The sequence below is a fragment of the Neoarius graeffei genome, chromosome 14 (assembly GCF_027579695.1).
Source record: "Neoarius graeffei isolate fNeoGra1 chromosome 14, fNeoGra1.pri, whole genome shotgun sequence".
Taxonomy (NCBI): Eukaryota; Metazoa; Chordata; class Actinopteri; order Siluriformes; family Ariidae; genus Neoarius; species Neoarius graeffei.
In genome coordinates, this window is record NC_083582.1 from 23,881,639 (window position 1) to 23,901,027 (window position 19,389).

General features: G+C 42.6%; 1 protein-coding gene across 1 annotated transcript in view; it reads right to left on the reverse strand.

Moving 5' to 3' along the window:
- lsm12b (LSM12 homolog b) overlaps positions 1–18,191 on the reverse strand; it is a 98,645-nt gene extending 80,454 nt beyond the window's left edge. Inside the window, exon 1 of the mRNA XM_060939452.1 lies at positions 17,999–18,191. Coding sequence (XP_060795435.1) covers positions 17,999–18,125 — 127 coding nt within the window. The 5' untranslated portion in view covers positions 18,126–18,191. The remainder of the gene's footprint in view (positions 1–17,998) is intronic.
- Positions 18,192–19,389: the final 1,198 nt, after the last annotated feature.

Here is a 19,389-nt window from a genome sequence, read left to right on the forward strand (position 1 = left end):
TATAGGTTCTAAATCATCCTCAGATAACCAACCAAAGATTAAGGACAAATTTGAAGAGCTTTCCTCATCTTTTTCAAAAGAATTAGTATCAAGAGCATGCCATTGCAGAGAATAGTATAGAGTTTGTGTGGACACAAAAGATGTCATCACACATGCAGCACCACTGAACTGTAAATCGCTGTAATCTAATCACAGTGGATAAGCTTTTAGTGATTTCTGGAACAGAATTCAGATGCCAAAATAAATAATTCAAACTTTTTTTTTTTAATCAGTGAACTTTCCAACCTATTTGAGCATATCACACACAGAAAACCCAGGATTTCATGATGTAATTTTCATTAGACTAGCACTTTAATATTGCTGTGGATGACAAAGACATGGACGAGCTCAATCTTTCTTAAAACTGTGTCATCATCGTGACAGTCATCATGAGCTGCTTCTCAAATCCAAAACTCTAGTACCAGCCTTCTGGAGTTTCAGAGACAAGGTTTTTGGTAGGTTTGAATGCAACATGATGGGTTTTTCAAAATAAACACTGACTGCAGGAAAACTGGCTAGTGCTGGTACTCAATAATAGTCTAGAATACCACGGGATAAGACAATGCTGTCCACAAGTTGACAAACACCTGATTGATTATTTTTTTAAAAACCTGACCATATTCCTTCCTCCAGTGGACCTGATCCATAGGCTTAGCTAGTGAGCTGTGCAGCCGCGTTTTACACAACCAATTCTCAAAAGACACCGCCATAAATACCCAAACATGGCCTATATGTTTTATACCAATCTGTGCCAACCAAAATTTTGCTGTTTTGTGCATTTCTGTGGACGTTTTTGTTGACGGTCAGCGATTTCCCAGAGCATGCCCGGTGCACATGCTTTCCATATATGGAAGTTAAATCGAGAAAATCAAATTTACCACCAAAAATGTTGCATTTTTTTTTATTGGTCAGACTTCAAAACAAGGCATGAATGGAATGGAAGCAAAAAACTGAGTTTGGAGAGTTTCACTGGCGAAGCCCAGCAGGTTTAGAATGAATAGGTCATGTATTTAGATAAATATCTTCAGGAGTTTGTCATCATACAAGCATGATAAACATACGGACAGAAACTTTATACTTTCCTATGTGCCCACTGCCAAATATAGTTTTTTAAAATGACCTAAATTAGATGAAGCCTAAAACTTGTCACCTTCCTCAGGTCACACCGGACTCGGCACGCTGAGAGCTCACTTCCGTATTTGTAAAAGACTGTTCCCATGGCAGTGTTCGAAATACCTGTCTGCAGCCTGCATTTTGCAGAATGATTTTCAAGATTGCAGAAGAAAAATTAAACAACCTGCAATTTTGCAGAATGGGGGGGGAACCACACACCAGGCTCGGGATTCAATGGTTCTCAATTTAGCAAACTAGCGGCGCTGTAAATAAACTGAAACCTGCGCCGCGCGAACCTGACGGCGTTTTCCAGGTCAAAGCTGAGCAATACTTACGTAATACCGGCGAAAGGCGACGACAACCAAATAAGGGCAGTTGCCATTTTCCGATGTAAGATTTCATCACTTTTAATACCCGCCGGGAGGACCCGACAACTACCTCGGCAGTGTTCGGCAGTTTCCACCATGCATCTCCCAGAATTCAATGCGGCACAACAAACATGGCTCCCGAGAAGAGGATCGTTTCTTCAGGGCAAGAGTCTGACAAAAACACCAAGAAAACAAGGACGATTTTGTCATCTCTCGGCAAAACCGGCAGCCAGCGTGACTCCAACAACAGCGACAGATCGCGCGTCCGCGAGGGTGACAAAAATGAAGACGGTCGCTGCTGACTAGTTCTTATCTTGTATATAGGTTTGTACATATTGTATTGTTGAATCATGCAAAATTATACTGATATATCCCTTTTGAAGACAGCAACAGTATTTTACCTTTATGCATAGATACATTTGAATATTTTGTTCTCATACCAAGCTACACTAATACACGTTTTCTGTACATGTTCTATTTTTTTTTTTTTACTAGTGCTGTCTTGCCTGTGGTGCAGACGAGCACAAAGTAAAACAGTTGCCCTGTAAGGCAAAACCCATAGGTTCTGTAGCTCTGTTCTGCCATGATTAGTTTGTACCCAGTTCTCTGTTGTTAGTTTAGAGCAGTGAAGCCCCTGCAGTAGTTCTCAGTTCAGTTCATGACCTTGCACTTTAGAAGCCAGGCAAACACAATGAACCCAAATGTCTTTCCATTTGCCAGTTGGGTTTTATTCCATAATGGCATCAATCCTTTGCATCATTGTAAGATGTCACCAAGTGTAGAATTGAAACCTTGCTTTCAATTTAAAACCACAGGTTGCAGATGCAAACACTGAAGTACATTTTGGGTAAAAATCTATTGTTCAAGCTAGAAACTTAATCTTGACAAAATGTAACATGACGTGTAACATGAAAATTAATGTTTTGTTTCTTGAAGAACAGTTGTGTTCTATTTTTTATTGTGGTGATGCCTTTATTAGTATGTTGTGTGGAAGGATAATGTGTGGGTGTGATAACTAGTACATTTATGAATTAGTTGGTATACTTCAAGTTGTAGTAGCCCGTAGCGTCAGGGCGAGGGGGATGAAAGACCTGTGGAGGTATCATAGAATGATAACTTTGCTGCAGAGAAGGATCTGTGAAGACGGAAATTAAAAATAGAGTGAGAGAATAAAGAATTACAGTAATGCTACGAGTTGTAAAGCTAGATATGATGTAAATATAGGCATTATTATGTTGAGAAGGGTGTAGTACGTAGGCTTGTGTATTTGCAGAAAATATTTCCAAACTGCAGAACAAAATTGACATTCTGCAATATTAACACTGGAAAAAAGTATTTTGACCACTGCATGGTAACAGCATGATAATGTAAATCTTGGTGAAAGTGATTATCTTAAAGGGGAACTGAAGTCATTTTTAAACTTGCTTCATTTCTTAACTAACATGTTATTCAATTACATTTTCGGTTTTATTAACCTTATATTGTGATTCGTATTGGCATATTATATTACACTTATCAGCCTTTTCAGTTTTTATCCATGTTGAACGTAGTTCGTATGGTCCACGGCAGGTGTCGCTTATCCACGCTATCTTCACGCGACTTGTGCAAGACTTCAAACGTGAAGTGTCAGTGCTGCCATTTTGAAAACTGTTTACACAGCAGCCAGATCGCCATATCATTCCAATTTAGATTAACTTCGAGATTTGCCAGCTTCATCAGTGACTGAGATTATTCCATACAACTTCAAAACATTGATTACACTTTTTTGGGAGGGGGGGCACACACCCGCTTTCGAACACTAGTCCGTCGTGCTGGTATTTGCGTCATTACTGTCATACAATTAAAAACGTGCCAGATCAGGCAGCTAGTGGGTTTTCAAAATAATAAATACATACATGCATGTATTTATGATAAAGCCATATTATACTGAATGCATTTCCCACATTAATCAATACAAAGCACCTGCATCTTTCAGTTTTTTTAATCAAGGCTGAATACTTTCTTCTTTGCTGCTGCCTTTTATTAAATCAAATTTGAGACTTTGATTTCTTTCAGCATGACCACAATGCATGATGGGATATATTGCCTTGTTTGTGACCATCGATTGTACACTACTTTTTGTGACGCATTGTGGGATACTTTGACTGCACTATATAGGGTGTAAATAATGCCGCTTTTCCACTACAAACGCGGCTGAGTCGGGCTGAGCCGTGCTGAGTTGGGCTGAGTCGAGCTGAGCGGGGCTGTTGGAGTTGCATTTCGACTACAACCGCGCTGAACCGTGCTGGCTGGAAGTGGGTGGACACATTGGGTGGAGTTAGCGAAAGTGGGTGGACGTCAGGTGATGTCGTTAAGCAGCGCAAACAGTGACATCAGTGAGCTTTTAAGCGGTAGTCTCACGACCCGAATAGTAAACAATAAACATGGAGGACATGGAGTCGTTAGTGTTGCTGGTCTTGGTTCTGTGGCTTGTTGTCACCGACAACGCGAACAGATACTGGCAAGAGCATATAGATGAGGCAAGGCGCATAAGGCTTCAGAAATTCTCGTAATTCTTCTCCTTCCGGGTTTGCGGTGTTTACAGATCCCAGCGTGCTCGCGGGGCGTGTGTGGGCATGTGAGGACACTCCTCCTCACCAATCAGTGCACAGGGGAGTGTCTGCTCATGCCCCTAGCCTCACTCGGCTCGCTTCAGCCCCACTCCAAAACCGTGCGAGTTTTAGGGGCTAAGCAGGGCTGAAGCGAGCCGAGTCGTGCTGTTTTTTGGTAGTCGAAACGCGAGCCGTGTCGGGCTGAAGTGAGCTGAAGCGAGCCGAAAAAGGGTAGTGGAAAAGGGCCATAATCCTCACTAAAGTTTCAGACAGCACTCCAAAATGGCATTCCACATATATAATGAATAGGGAGCAATTTCGGACACGGAAAACTTCCGGCTTGATTACGTCAGCATTCGAAGGAGGGCGCGCGTGTCTTTTGACAACTTTGGCAGATGTTGGTCACTTTGATTTCCGCTGTACGTTTTACTTCCATCCTACAAAGTCTCACGTCTCAGCGAATCTCGTTTACGGCCATTGCTTTGACGTATGGACTGATAATATTTCACACACTCAACTTGCTATAGCAGTGACGAAATAGCTGTCAAATGCATTCCTTCAAGACAAACAGAATTTTGATTAAAAAAAAAATTGCCTTCAGTTCCCCTTCAAATAATACTCTCAAACTACTGTTATTACTAAATTTTTTGTATCATTTTCAGTATTTACATTTCAGGTAACTTAACTACAGGAGAATTCCCTTTTATTTGCAAGTTAATTTCACTTATTTTTAGCTCCTGTTTACTGCACTTTTTAACAGGATCAAAATGATTCCTAACATTGTTATGCAACATTTGCATTATGTATATTTCGTAAAATCAAAACTTGTTAAAGGTATCTATTACTTTCAGTTGTATATATTTCATAATATTAATCTTCAGAGTTGGCTGAATCTCATTTGTTATCTTTGTTGTATATAGTAAAGATGTATTCTGTGTAATAGGACTTGATCGCAGCAATTTGTATTTTTTTTGTCTTTAGTGAACTAGAAATTATAATTTAAGGTTTCTGCTTTTATTGCAGGAATTTGTAGAAGATTTTATTGATATTACAGTGATTTGTAAAGTTCTGGTTAATGAATAAGAAACAAAAACCTTATAACATTTTAAGTTAGTAAATTAAAATGTGTAAAATGCCTAATAAAATCACACTTAAAATTGATGTTTGCATTAATTTCTTTTTAAGGCTCAGTTGCAGCTCCAGAAGTCACCAGACTGCACCAAAAAAGATGAAATTTTCAAAATGTGTTCCCCCCGGTCACGACCAAGTTACACTCCCTACTTTCAGAAAACAATCCTGGCTAAGGGCCTCTGCATGCTCTTGCGACAAGGCTTTCGCAGATAGCTTTTCGCAGACAGTTGCAATTTACCGTTGAGCAGGGAGTAATAGGCATACGCGATGTTATTCACCGCCACAACGCAAGGTGGCGCGAAGTTGCGAACTCGCTAGGAGTAGTTGTTGGGTGTGGTTAGTGGAGTGTTTATCCTCCGGTTACTTATGACTAGAACTGGAGTCGTATAGATGTACGTACTTCCTCGCTTCCTCGATCAACCGCTCTTCGTGCTGCTCCATCTTCGCTCGTGTTTTTAAAAATGGCGGTAGTGAAAACAAAAACCAGGAAAGTAGGGAAGCGGAAGTGCGTGTACAGCGGATGTAGAGTGGACCAATCAGAGCCCTCGTCTGTGAGGCTTCTGCGGTGGTCACAATTTTTGGGAGGTGCGCGCAGAGCGTCTGCGAAGGTGGGGGGGGGCTACGCAGACGCTATCTGCGAGGACTGGGTTGTCAGCATAAATTGGCCTTAAGCCCCTGCAACTCCCTCTCTTACCCCTTTTCCACCAAATCAGTTCCAGGGCTGGTTCGGGGCCAGTGCTGGTGCTGGTTCACAACTCGTTCAACTTGCGAGCCAGCTGAGAACCAGTTTGCTTTTCCATCACTCGCGGTGCTAAGCGGAGCCACATCATTACGTCGCTGTATACGTCAGTTACGTCGCTACATTTACATAAACCTTGGCGCGAATATCAAGGCAAAAACAACACGGAAGAAGCAGCAGCAGCAGCAACAAGAACAATAATAATAATAATGGATGACTTCGCGTTTGTACAGCTGCGGCTTCTCGCCGCTTAAAAATGGCGACCTTTCGCGGTCTTGTTATTGTTGGTTTTAACAACTCCGCCCCCCGCTGACATAAGCGGTTCTTTCCTCTGGCCCAGCAGAGAGTTGGTGCTAGCCTGGAACTGGTTTTTCCGGCCCCAGAGCCAGTTCTTTGTCAGTGGAAACAGAAAACCCGGTTCCAAACTAAGCACTGGCCCCGAACCAGCCCTGGAACTGCTTTGGTGGAAAAGGGGCATCTATGAACTCTCCCTCAATCATACTACAGCAACCTTCATTTCTCTGTGCAGGGGACACACTGCACTGAAAATCCTTCACCTGTGTGATCCACTATGTGGACGTTACTATACACTGAAGATCAAAATTAGAGAACAACTTATAAAAACTTGAATAATTTTGAAATAATACCATCTTCACTGCTCAACAGTTAAATGACATTTTATTGTGTCCATATCATGGTTCAACAACATTTTTTTCACAAAATGACTAAAGGCATTTCACAAAAAAAATTTTTTTTCAGAAAACGCACTGATCAAAATTAGAGAACACACTGATCAAAATTAGAGAACACACTGATCAAAATTAGAGAACAACAATCTGGAACAAAAATCTGAAGGTTACAACAGTCAGCAATTAGTAAGAAGTGTACAGGCCTCTGCTGTGAATGACTTCAGCACATCTGCGGCCACAGGATAGCACTAGTCTCTCACACTGCTCTGGTGTGATTTTGGTCCATTCTTCTTCCAGCCTCCTCCACAGTTCGGTGATTGTAGAGGGTTTCTTGACCATAACTTTGTCACCAAGGATTTTCCAGAGGTTCTCTATTGGGTTGAGATCAGGACTCTGGGCAGGCCATGCCATTAATTCAATGTTTTCACCTTCAAGGAAATTCTTTACCCGTTTTACTGTGTGACATGGAGCATTGTCCTGCATAAAGACTGCAGGCTGATTGGGCGATGAACGCAAGTAAGGAACCATGTGCTGTTGAAGAAGGTTCTGATACACATTTGCATTCACTCGGCCATGTAGCTGTACAAGAGGCCCAACTCCCGCAGCAGAAAACATGCCCCAAACCATGACACTTCCTCCTCCACCTTTCACTGACTTCTTTACACACTTTGGGTTTAGTCTTTCTCCAATGTGTCGCCGAACATAATGCTTCCCATCAGACCCAAATAAATTAAATTTGCTTTCATCACTGAAGTGAACCCTGGACCAGTTCTCCTCTGTCCACACAACATGCTCCTCAGCAAAGCTCAGTCTAGCTTTTTGATTTTTTTTGCTAATGAGAGGTTTGGTCACTGCAGTGTGGGCCTTCAGTCCAAATGCTCTTAAACGGCGAGCCACTGTATGGCGAGACAGATCCTTACCATGTTCAGCACTGAACTGGCGAGCAATTCCACCTGCAGTATGGAAACGATTACCCACTGACATCCTTCGCAGTGACCTGTCCTCTCTTGCATTTGTCTTCCGTGGACGACCAGCCTTCTTGGGCGACTTGAATGAGTTTGTAGTTTTGTAAAGATTCAATATTCTTGAAATCACAGATTTGGAACGATCAACTTGTCTTGCTATGGCTGATAGGGTCATCCCTTTGGTTTTCATCTGGACAACCTGCTGCCGGAGGCTTTCAGTCACTTTAGAACGACCCACCATCTTGCAAAGTCAATGAAACTGGCAGTTAGAATGCCACTTAAATAGGGGTTGACTGATAATCAAGGAAATTAGCACCATGTGCTAGATTAGCACCATTAAGTGGGAGGCACCTGAAAGTGTTCTCTAATTTTGATCAGTGCATTTTTTGCAAAATGCAGGTTTTTTGTTGAAATGCGTTATCCATTTTGTGAAAAAGTGTTGTTGTAGCATGGTATAGACACAACAAAATGTCCTTAAACTGTTGAGCAGTGAAGATGGTATTATTTCAAAATTATTCAAGTTTTTATAAGTTGTTCTCTAATTTTGATCTCCAGTGTATAACTGATGTTTTAGTACCTCTGCTGTCACAACTCACATGTTCATAACTATCATACAACAGCAGCTCTCAGACAGAACATAGTACTGCTAACCAGAATCAAACAATATTTCTTATTAAATAAAAACTGTGTATAACGTGATAACAGTGACAGTATCCAGTCAACCATCTTAAGATCAATTCATACTTCTGCATCAAATCTATGCCGTAGGGTACAGTGTAGCCACGTACCTTATGTTGTAGCCTGACGTGCCTCTCCAGAAACGTAATTACATGTCGCACCGATGCAAACTGCAACAACTGATTACTTTGTAGCATCACATTTTCAGCTCCTTTTCAGCAAAAATCCAAAATCTACTGTCAGGATATTGCATTAATACACTGCGACCCTACTATAACGAACTCTTACTACAAACTTTCACAAAGCAAGATCATGTCCCCTGCCTTTAATGACGAGACTTAAGGCCAATTTATGCTGACAACGCAGTCCTGGCAGATGGCCTCGCAGATAGCGTCTGCGTAGCCCCCCCCCCACCTTCGCAGACGCTCTGCGCGCACCTCCCAAAAATTGTGACCACCGCAGAAGCCTCGCAGACAGCGTCGCAGACAAGAGGGCTCTGATTGGTCCACTCTACATCCGCTGCACACGCACTTCCGCTTCCCTACTTTCCCGGTTTGTTTTGTTTTCACTACCGCCATTTTTAAAAACGCGAGCGAATATGGAGCAGCACGAAGAGCGGTTGATCGGGGAAGTACGTACATCTATACGACTCCAGTTCTAGTCATTAAGTAGCCGGAGGATAAACACTCCACTAACCACACCCACCAACTACTCCTAGCGATTTCGCGACTTCGCACCCCCTTGCGTTGTGGCGGTGAATAACATCGCGCACACCTATACACGCCTATACTCCCCGCTCAACGATAAATTACAACCGTCTGCGAAAAGCTATCTGCGAAAGCCTTGTCGCAAGAGCATGCAGAGGCCCTTAGGCTACATCCACACGACAACAGCAACGAGATGTTATTTAAAAATATATCGCGTCCAAATGGGCAACGATCAGTAAAATATCAGGTCCATATGGCAACGCAACGCTTGCTGAAAACGATGCAATACACATGCCACACCTCTAGGGGCGCTGTAAGACGGTCCCTTCGGAGACACCAGAACAATAGAAGTAGTAAGGACGCATGCGCATAAACTTATGCGCGAGACTTCATATTAGCTACAAAGTCAGGAAAATCTGTTTGTAAAATTATATTATAATGACCAAATACAATGAAAAGTATTTTTCCAGTCTCACCTGTGAAAGGTAATCCCATGTGATCTCGTTTGGATGGCAAACCTGTTGGTACAGTTAAACGCAGCTAATCTTTATTCTCCGCTTTGACCTTTCCAATATGGCGGCGAGGATGACGTATGATTCTACATGGAAGGCGGTGTCTTTAATGGTCCGGAATAAATTGAATCCTACACGTTGATGGATTAATTTGCTCCTCTACGCCCTTTTTGAGGAATGTACTGTAGGACTAAAACCAACATCTGAAGAGGTGAGATCGCTCCTTTTTTCCCCTATTTTTGCTGGCGGGATTGACTCTGCCCTAAGGGCAGAGTCTCTCTCTCTCTCTCACTTTGCACCATTACACAATAAATATTCACAGTGAAAATATTTTGTAAGCGTGTTTCATGAACCAAGTTATAGGATTTGTTGACAACTCGCATCGCAATGAAAAGATCATTGGCACTACTGGTGTTAAGAATCAGACCATTTCATAAATGAATATTTTGCTGTAGAGCTGCAGTGTTTGTACAATTGCATGTTTTTGCTTCACTATTACTGTCACTATTCTGCTTCTTGCATTACTACTGTGAACTAAACACACAACAACAACGCTCGTGTTTCACTCTCACTAGTGCTCTGTAAGGCTTTTTCCTGGTGATATTCGTTACACTTCTACCTGGCGTGAAGCACTCACAGTCATGTGGTTGTGACGTTATCGTAAACAAATCCGTTCTACTCATCCAGACGACTTCACAACGGCAACGTTGCCAGATCTTTCCACTCTGGAACCCATTCTCAAAAAGATTGCGTTTTGGGCACCCAAAACGCCGGTGCCGTGTGGACGCCAGGCCTAAACGATAAGCAACTGTATCGGAGTCACCTGAATCCGTTGCCGTGTGGACAGGGCCTTAGGCTACGTTTACACTAGACCGTATCTGTCTCGTTTTCTTCGCGGATGCACTGTCCGTTTACATTAACCCCCCTGAAAAAGCGGGGAAACGGGAATCCGCCAGCGTCCACGTATTCAATCTAGATCGTATCAGCTCCGGTGCTGTGTAAACATTGAGAATACGCGAATACGCTGTGCTGAGCTCTAGCTGGCGTCTCATTGGACAACGTCACTGTGACATCCACCTTCCTGATTCGCTGGCGTTGGTCATGTGACGCGACTGCTGAAAAACGGCGCAGACTTCCGCCTTGTATCACCTTTCATTAAAGAGTATAAAAGTATGAAAATACTGCAAATACTGATGCAAATACTGCCCATTGTGTAGTTATGATTGTCTTTAGGCTTGCCATCCTTCCACTTGCAAGTAATAAGTGATATGCGCTGGGATCTCACACACAGCGGCTCAGTCCCGAATCGTGGCTTGTTCACTTCACTCGCGCGCTCTGTGAGCTGCGCAGGGCCGGAGTGCACACCCTCCAGAGGGCACTCGCTGTTCAGGGCGGAGTGATTTGGAGCGTAGGATGCCTGCGGAGCCAAGCGTATCCGCGTATTGGTGTTGCTGTGTGCACGGCTAACGGTTTTAGTGTAAACGCGAATCGTTTTAAGAACGTTAATCTGATGATCCGCTGATTCGACGTAATGTAAACGTAGCCTTAGTCTAACCAAAAAAAAAAACCCCACATCACTGAGCCAAGCGCCCCTCTTCCCACCAGACACAAAAAAATAAGTAATCAAGTCCACAGCCAAGTTAACAATACATGTTAACGGCATAAAACAAAAGCTTAACGAGCCTCACTTGTGTCAATCACTAACAATTATCGAGAACGGTGATCACTGACTTAAAAACAAATCCCTTAAAAAGGACTTTATTTCATGAGCTAAAAGCAGTTTTACTGGAGTCTTTACACAGTAAGCACTGTTGTCACGGCTGCTCGCAAATGCAAGATACTCTCCGTCTGTCAGAAAATGCAGGTGATAGACAGCTGTAATTGCTGGAGGAGTTTTATTTAAAAACCCGTTGGCAAACCAATCCAAATCAGTGATCAAAAATCAGAGTCAAGAAACAGGCAATGATCAAGCAAGGTACAGACAGGATGTCAAAGGCAGAGACAAAGGGCAAAATCAAATACAAAAAGAGTAGAAACTAGAATATCAACACAGTGCTACAAAAGGCTTAGCCCATGTTTACATTAGACTGTTACAGCGGATCATCAGATTAACGTTTTTAAAACGATTAGTGTGCACACAGCAACACCAATACACGATTTGCGTGCACACAGCAATACCAATACATGGATACGCTCGGCTCCGCAGGCATCCTGCGCTCCAAATCACTCCGCCCTGAACAGCGAGTGCCCTCTGGAGGGTGCGCACTCCGGCCCTGCGCAGCTCACAGAGCACGCGAGTGAAGTGCACAAGCTGTGATTCGGGACTGAGCCGCTGTGTGTGTGATCCCAGCGCATATCACTTACCACTTGCAAGTGGAAGGATGGCAAGCCTAAAGACAATCATAACTACACAATGGGCAGTATTTGCATCAGTATTTGCAGTATTTTCATACTTTTATACTCTTTAATGAAAGGTGATACAAGGCGGAAGTCCGTGCCGTTTTTCAGCAGTCGCGTCACATGACCAACGCCAGCGAATCAGGAAGGTGGATGTCACAGTGACGTTGTCCAATGAGACGCCAGCTAGAGCTCAGCACAGCGTATCCGCGTATTCTGAATGTTTACACAGCACCGGAGCTGACACGATCTGGATTGAATACGTGGACGCTGGCGGATTCCCGTTTCCCGGCGGTTTAATGTAAACGGACAGTGCATCTGCGAAGAAAATGAGAGATACGGTCTAATGTAAACGTAGCCTTAGTAACGCAAGACACAAGGTACAGCATATATATGTCAAAGTCCGTGTGCAGCAAGAGTCCTTATAAGCACGCGCTGTGATTGCGTGCACATGAGTAGCAGTTCCAGGCATACTACTGCGCGTGAACGGGACACAGTCAAATACAAACTTCATATCCTGGGCCGTCTAAAGCATGGAAAACAATGAACTTGTCTAAAGAAATGGTATCCCGACAAATGAAATTTCAACTTTTAAAAGCAAAAGAGCTCAGAGTCTTCATCCATAACTGCAATCAAAATAACAGGCTGAAAAAGAAAGATGCAGCAAGCTATGATGAATGTGGCTTATTTCCTTTACTTCGGAAATATGCAAGTGAATTAAGCATAAATATAAATTTAAAAAAAACACACTTGGTCTTGTTGATGATACACACCGTTTCAACTCTGACATATCCAGCCTGACCCGGTGTAGTGCACTTGCATACAGCTTTTGGATAGACACACCTACTCTCTCGTTCTTGTCATTTTCCTGTAATTTTTCCCGCCCATAAAGAATGACTGGGGCTCACAAATCAAATTGTCTTGCTTGAATGCACTTCTTCAGAGACCCATCAAACTTCATGTGAGATACCGCAGGCCAACTCCACAGACATACATGCAATCAGTTCTGATCCACACTCATCTTCCTTTCTTTTCACTCATCTCTTCCCCCCCATTCACCTTCATTCATTCAAATGAATGGAGTTGGGAGAAAAACTTTCATGTTGTGCTGCACGCCTCATGCCCTAAAATCTGTTTTAAACCATGCCACACTACCCAGAACCAGCTGTATTTCATATAAAAAATAAATTAAAAAAAATAAATAAATTTGAGCACAAAGTATCATGTTGCGCTGCGAGTTGAGCCATTTGAAACCGAGATTTTAGCGTACGCAGCCACACTAAGTTATACACCATTAGATTAGGGATAAAACTAGCTCATGTCTTAAGTCATTCAAATTCTGTAAAGCTGCTTTGGGACAATGTCTATTGTTAAAAGCGCTATCCAAACAAACTTGACACACACTAATCAGAACCAGCACCATGTAGATCACGTTTAAAAAAAATAAATAAATAAAATTTAAAAAAAAAATAAACAAGTTTGCAGTGCGAGGTCTCATGTGATAAATCCATATTTGGAATTATGCCCCGAGGATGAACATTTGTGGATTGGTCGCCTTAGGATGAACATTTCATCATGTTACTATTAATGAAAAAAAAAAAAAAGAATAGCTTCTCTCGATGACCCTCTGTTCCAGCTGATCAAGCACACTTTGCATTTCCACAGGGAAAATGACGTCTAGTTAGTGTGCTTGCCAAAGGCAAGCACACTATTGTTCTTCTAAAGTTACTTGTTCTGCCTTATTCCGACATTTTTTTGGATCCACTCCTCCTCCTACGGCGTTCGAGATAGAGACACCATTCCAACTCTGAGACGTCTGGCCCGAAGTGGTATAGTGTGCTTGTATACAGCTTTTGGATCAACGCGCCTGTTCTCTTGTTCTTGTCATTTTTCTTTTGTTTTTCCCCCCATAGAGAATGAATAGGCTCATGAATCGAATTGTCCTACTCGGACACGCTCCATCGCTGATGCACCAAACCTCACGTGATACCTCAGGCCAACTCCCCCGACACATACATGCAATCGGTTCTGACCCGCACTCATTTTTCCTTTCTTTCTGCTCATCCCTTTTTCCTCCATAGGCTTGCATTGATTTTTGGCCCCATTGAAAATGAATGGTGTTTCAGGAGAAAAACTTTCACTCTGCATCAATTTTTTTAACCAAGTGACCAAACTTCAAGAAACTTCACTTAATGCCTCAGGCCAAGTCCCCGCACAGATCCATCCCCTCATCTGAGACCTGCACTCGTCTTTTCCTTGGTTTGCACGCAACTCTTTACCTCCATAGGCTTCCATTGATTTTTGGCCCCATTCAAATGAATGGAGTTTTGCTCAGTAACACTTCACCACACATCCACCAAACTTCATATGGCACCTCAGGCCAAATCACCATCACACACATGATATCGGTTCTGACCTGCACTCGTCTTTGTCTTGCTTTTCATCCGTCTATTTTTTCTCCATTTTGCTGCTAATCAATGGAAGCTTGACTGAGTCATTCCTCCCTTCCCCCATAGGTGGTGATGCATTTGGCAAGGATCTGCTCATTTGAGACTTTGACAGCAAATCAACTTCAGTTCAATGGCCACTTTATTAGGAATACTTACGCGCATGCACACACTAGCAATTTCACGTGTTACCATGCTAGCTGTTAGCATGTTACCAATTACGATATCATGCCTGCTGTTAGCTCGCAAGTTGTTAGCATGTTCACCATTAGCATGTTATCATGAGAGCTGTTAACGTTAGGATTAGCATGGCAGCATGCAGAGTTCGCATGTTTGCATGCTAACTGTTAGCATGTCACCCTCAGCATGTTAGCATGCTAAAAGTTAACATACTAGCCGTTAGCATGTTAGCTGTTAGCATATTAGCTGTCAGCATATTAGCCTTAAAGTGTTAGAATCAACAAATAGCATGTTAATCATTAGCATGCTAGAATGCTAGCTGTTAACATGTTTTCTATTAGCATGTTAACATGCTAGCTTTTAGCATGTTAATATGCTAACTGTTAGCATGCTAGGTGTTAGCATGTTGGCTTTTAACATGCTAGCTGTTCTGCTGCAGCTCAGCAAGCACGCTTCACATTTTCTCTGTGGCAATGCAGTCTAGTTCCAGCTTGTGCTTTCTTTTTAGCATCATTGTGGCATTTATATGCTACACAATGAGGCATACTTTTTAAAAAACTGATACATTTGGTAAAATACTTGTAATACGAGCAAAACTGCAATCTAAACAGAATATAAAACAGCTGAGTTGCTCCAAGTGACCACTACCTGACGACATCACATACATCAAGCGTATATGGCATTTTAAAGAAAATTCATTTTTCATGAACACTATTTGGTCTCTGAAAATGAAAGTTTGATTTTTTAAATTTGTGATTTACTTAAAATGTCTGAGAATAAATCCACTGAGAGGATACGGGTGGGATTCGTTCCACCCAGATTTAAATTCACCTCGTTCGGTCCCCCCCACTTATAGGAAGGAAAAAACGTCTATGCTGTCTTTCTTTGCATAAGGCAAACCTCACGGAAAAATCAAAAGACTAATTACCATTCGGTTTATTGAGGTGCACAGCAGTACATACATAGTTGCAACAACTCACATAAAACAAAGACTGATATTCGGTTGGTTGAGCTGCACAGACTGCACAGGTTGTGAGCTCAAGCTTGGTTGCTATGGTTACCCACAACAAGTTTGACAGGCATATCAGGGACAGCTCCTAGTTCAGGACCCCAACACGGCATGATGAAGAGTGCCAAACCGAAAAGGCAGAAAACGATTGCATCGTTTTTTCAAAAAACGACTAAGTAAACTGTGCCTTACTTATGATAATATCACCTTGCAATTTTTTGATAGTCTGTTCAAAGTAATGTAGTGAAAGTAAAATCGTACAGAGTAGAGATGCCTTTCTGGTAGCCTCCTTCTTTCGGTGGTAGCCTGTAGATACAGTGCTCAGAAGGCAGTTTTAATGTTTAATCTGGCGTTCCCTGCCATAATTTCAGTGAGCATATTGTTTCATAAGGAAACTTTGCGAAGAGTTGTTGACTGACTGCCGCTCACACAACACACAGGCATAGTTAGAAAGTCAACACATGTTGACAACACATGTTGGGGTTGGTTTGCTGGCAGCTTTGTCCCCCCCAGTTCAAAAAAAACATATCTGCGCCCCTGCGAGGAGGAAGTGGAACAGCAAATGCCAGTTTGTAAAGTGTGCAAAAAAAAAAGTATCAAAATACTCGGGTCTTGAAATAAATGCACATTAGTCATGAACAATGGTAACTACTCTCTTGTGTTATTTTTGACAGAAGTAAAATTCATACATGAACAAATTTTGGCGAGTTGATTTTCTGTTTGGCTAGTTACTTTGGAAGGTCACTAGTCTGGCTGGCTGGTGGAAAAAAAAAAATATGGATTTCGAGCCCTGTGTGTGTTTTATCCCTTTTCCACCAAAATCAGTTCCAGGGCTGGTTCACAACTCTGCGCCCATGCCTCCTTGCGACATCCAAAAAAAATGCCAGATGACTGACCCCTTACTCGTTCTTTTAGGAACCAATTCGTCTGCTTCCATTTTTAATTTGTCACTGAAATTGACAGAGCTTACACCGTAGCCTATGCAACACCAGCGATTGCACAAACTGAGTCAGCGCTGTAAACCGAAACTAGAAAATCTTCCCACAAGTTCCTTTCAGCACAGAGATGTCGCCCGGGATTGGTTGGCGAGCGCATGACGTAATTTTTTTTTGTACCCTTAGGCAGCCTCTCACGTTACTGCCTGGAGGGACAGGGAGAAAACCACCGGAAAATGTTTTAAACAAAAACAAACGCAAGTCAGCAGATGACCATAAAATACTCGATAATTACGATATAATAATGTGTATCTCACACAGAATTTTCGGAGATATATCGCATAGCCCTAGTCTGAATCTTTGCTTCATATATATTTATTTTCAACTAGCCAGCCGGGCTGGCTAGTAACAGGAATTACCCACCAAATGACAAATTAAGTCACCTCAGGTGACCAGACCACCGCGAATTTCGAGCCGTGTAATATATATTACACACACACACACCTGTGCAAAGTCTTGGGCACACGTAAAGAAATTCTGTATACCAAAATATAGCTTAAAAATAATGAAAAAATGTTTGGACATTAATATTAATAATAAAGCTATTCAGATAAACTTTTTTCCTGTAACATTTAATTTTGTGCTGGAAAACGAACGTTTGGAACTCAAATGTTTTTGTACTGACTCAATGTAGAAATCATAAAATAGAAATCAATAAAGTTCGTATGGAAAAAAATAAGATGTCTAAGACTTTTGCACAAGACTGTATATAATATGTACACACACACAGTAATGTCACGTGTGATGATAATCACTGCGAAATTTAACTCAAAATGCCAGATTAAGTTTAAAGTAAAGGAGGAACAAACAGCTGAAGAACACTTCCTCGCTAAACGTTTGCTAATTGCTACTGAACACACTAAAGCGCACTCTCTGCTCCACAGCCTGGAGTAAACAATCCACACAGGGAAAATATAAACAACAACGACATGCACATCTAAATCTAAACAAGTGTTCATTAGAACAGCACTGAGTTAATGAGAGAGCTAGCTTCTGTACTGTGCTAATGCTAACTTAGCCAGTGAGGTAACAAGGAAGGACAGACAGGTAAAAGTAGCCAAGCTAACCAGCAAAAAAAAAGTATACACACGTACATACACATATATACACACACATACATATTTATATATATATATATATATATATATATATATATATATATATATAAACACACACACCAAACCAGGAAAGTAAACAGGTCTGGTGACGAGATATTAGTTTAAGTAGCAGGAATTAAAAATAACAGCGGCACGAAATAAAGCAAATGGAAATCCGTGGAAAAGAAACTGTTTTGAATGAGAACAGAAAGCGCAAAGTGTGCAGCTAAACAGCGTTCATAAACACGTCTGACCACAAGTCTGCTCCAGCTAACAGCAGGCCCCTGACAAACCGTCGCGCGAGCAGCGTCCCAGAAACCACGAGCGCGTGAAAAGGATACTCAGAGTTAGCATCTTGGTCTGGTAGTCAAAAGCCACGACTTCTCCTTGCAAACGTTGTCCAAGACAGGTGAGGCACGAGACATGACTCCCTACACTAAAATACTCCCCCGGTCCAGGAGCCGCCATCTTCTCCGCCAGGGAAACCGGAGCGCTAGCTTTACGTAAACGCACGCGACTGCGTGACTACGCCCCGCTCAGGAAACTGGGCGTGGTCACATGACGCGCAACAACAAAAAGGCTGCGTCCTGAGTCTGCGCACTAGGGTACAGTGTTAAACCTCATAGTGGAGTACGAGATTTAGACACAGGCACTACTGTCCAGCAGGGCAGTATCCAGGGTGCTGAATTAAAGATTAACATTAAAGATTCATACAGGTCAGAAATCTCAAAACACACTAGAGACACATTTTTTAAAAAATCCCAGAGACCCCCTCATCTCATCTCATTATCTCTAGCCGCTTTATCCTGTTCTACAGGGTCGCAGGCAAGCTGGAGCCTATCCCAGCTGGCTACAGGCGAAAGGCGGGGTACACCCTGGACAAGTCGCCAGGTCATCACAGGGCTGACACATAGACACAGACAACCATTCACACTCACATTCACACCTACGGTCAGTTTAGAGTCACCAGTTAACCTAACGTGCATGTCTTTGGACTGTGGGGGAAACCGGAGCACCCGGAGGAAACCCACGCGGACATGGGGAGAACATGCAAACTCCGCACAGAAAGGCCCTCGCCGGCCACGGGGCTTGAACCCGGACCTTCTTGCTGTGAGGCGACAGCGCTAACCACTACACCACCGTGCCGCCCCAGACCCCCTCAGAACAGATTTATTTTATAAGAAATTATTCCAACATTATAACACAACATAACATTTAAATATGAACCCATCTTGCCATCTTGGGGAAGCCATGGTCTAATGCAGATTTGGGACCAAAAGGTCGCCAGTTCAGTTCCCTGGACCAGCAGGAATGGCTGAAGTGCCCTTGTGCAAGGCACCTAACACCCAACTGCTCCCCAGGCTGCTCCAGATAAGAGCGTCTGCTAAATGCCTGTAACGTAATCACTGGGAACAGTGAGCGTGTGTACACACACACACTTGGGAGCAGTTTACCCAAGCCAGTCCACCTACAAGCATGTTTTTTACAGGTGGGAGGAAACTAAAGAACCCAGATGAAACCCACATGGATATAGGGAGAACATGTGAAACTCCACACCACCAGTGCAAACTGGGTGCTCATCCTGGACTGATGTTCATGCCAGTTCAGATTTAGTATATCTTGAAAATCTTAGAACTGGTTTGTTTTTCTACAGGTTAATCCCGGTGCACATGGGCAATTTTCCCATCGCTTGGTCGTGCAACTTTCTGACGCAAGCGAAAAATTGCTTCAT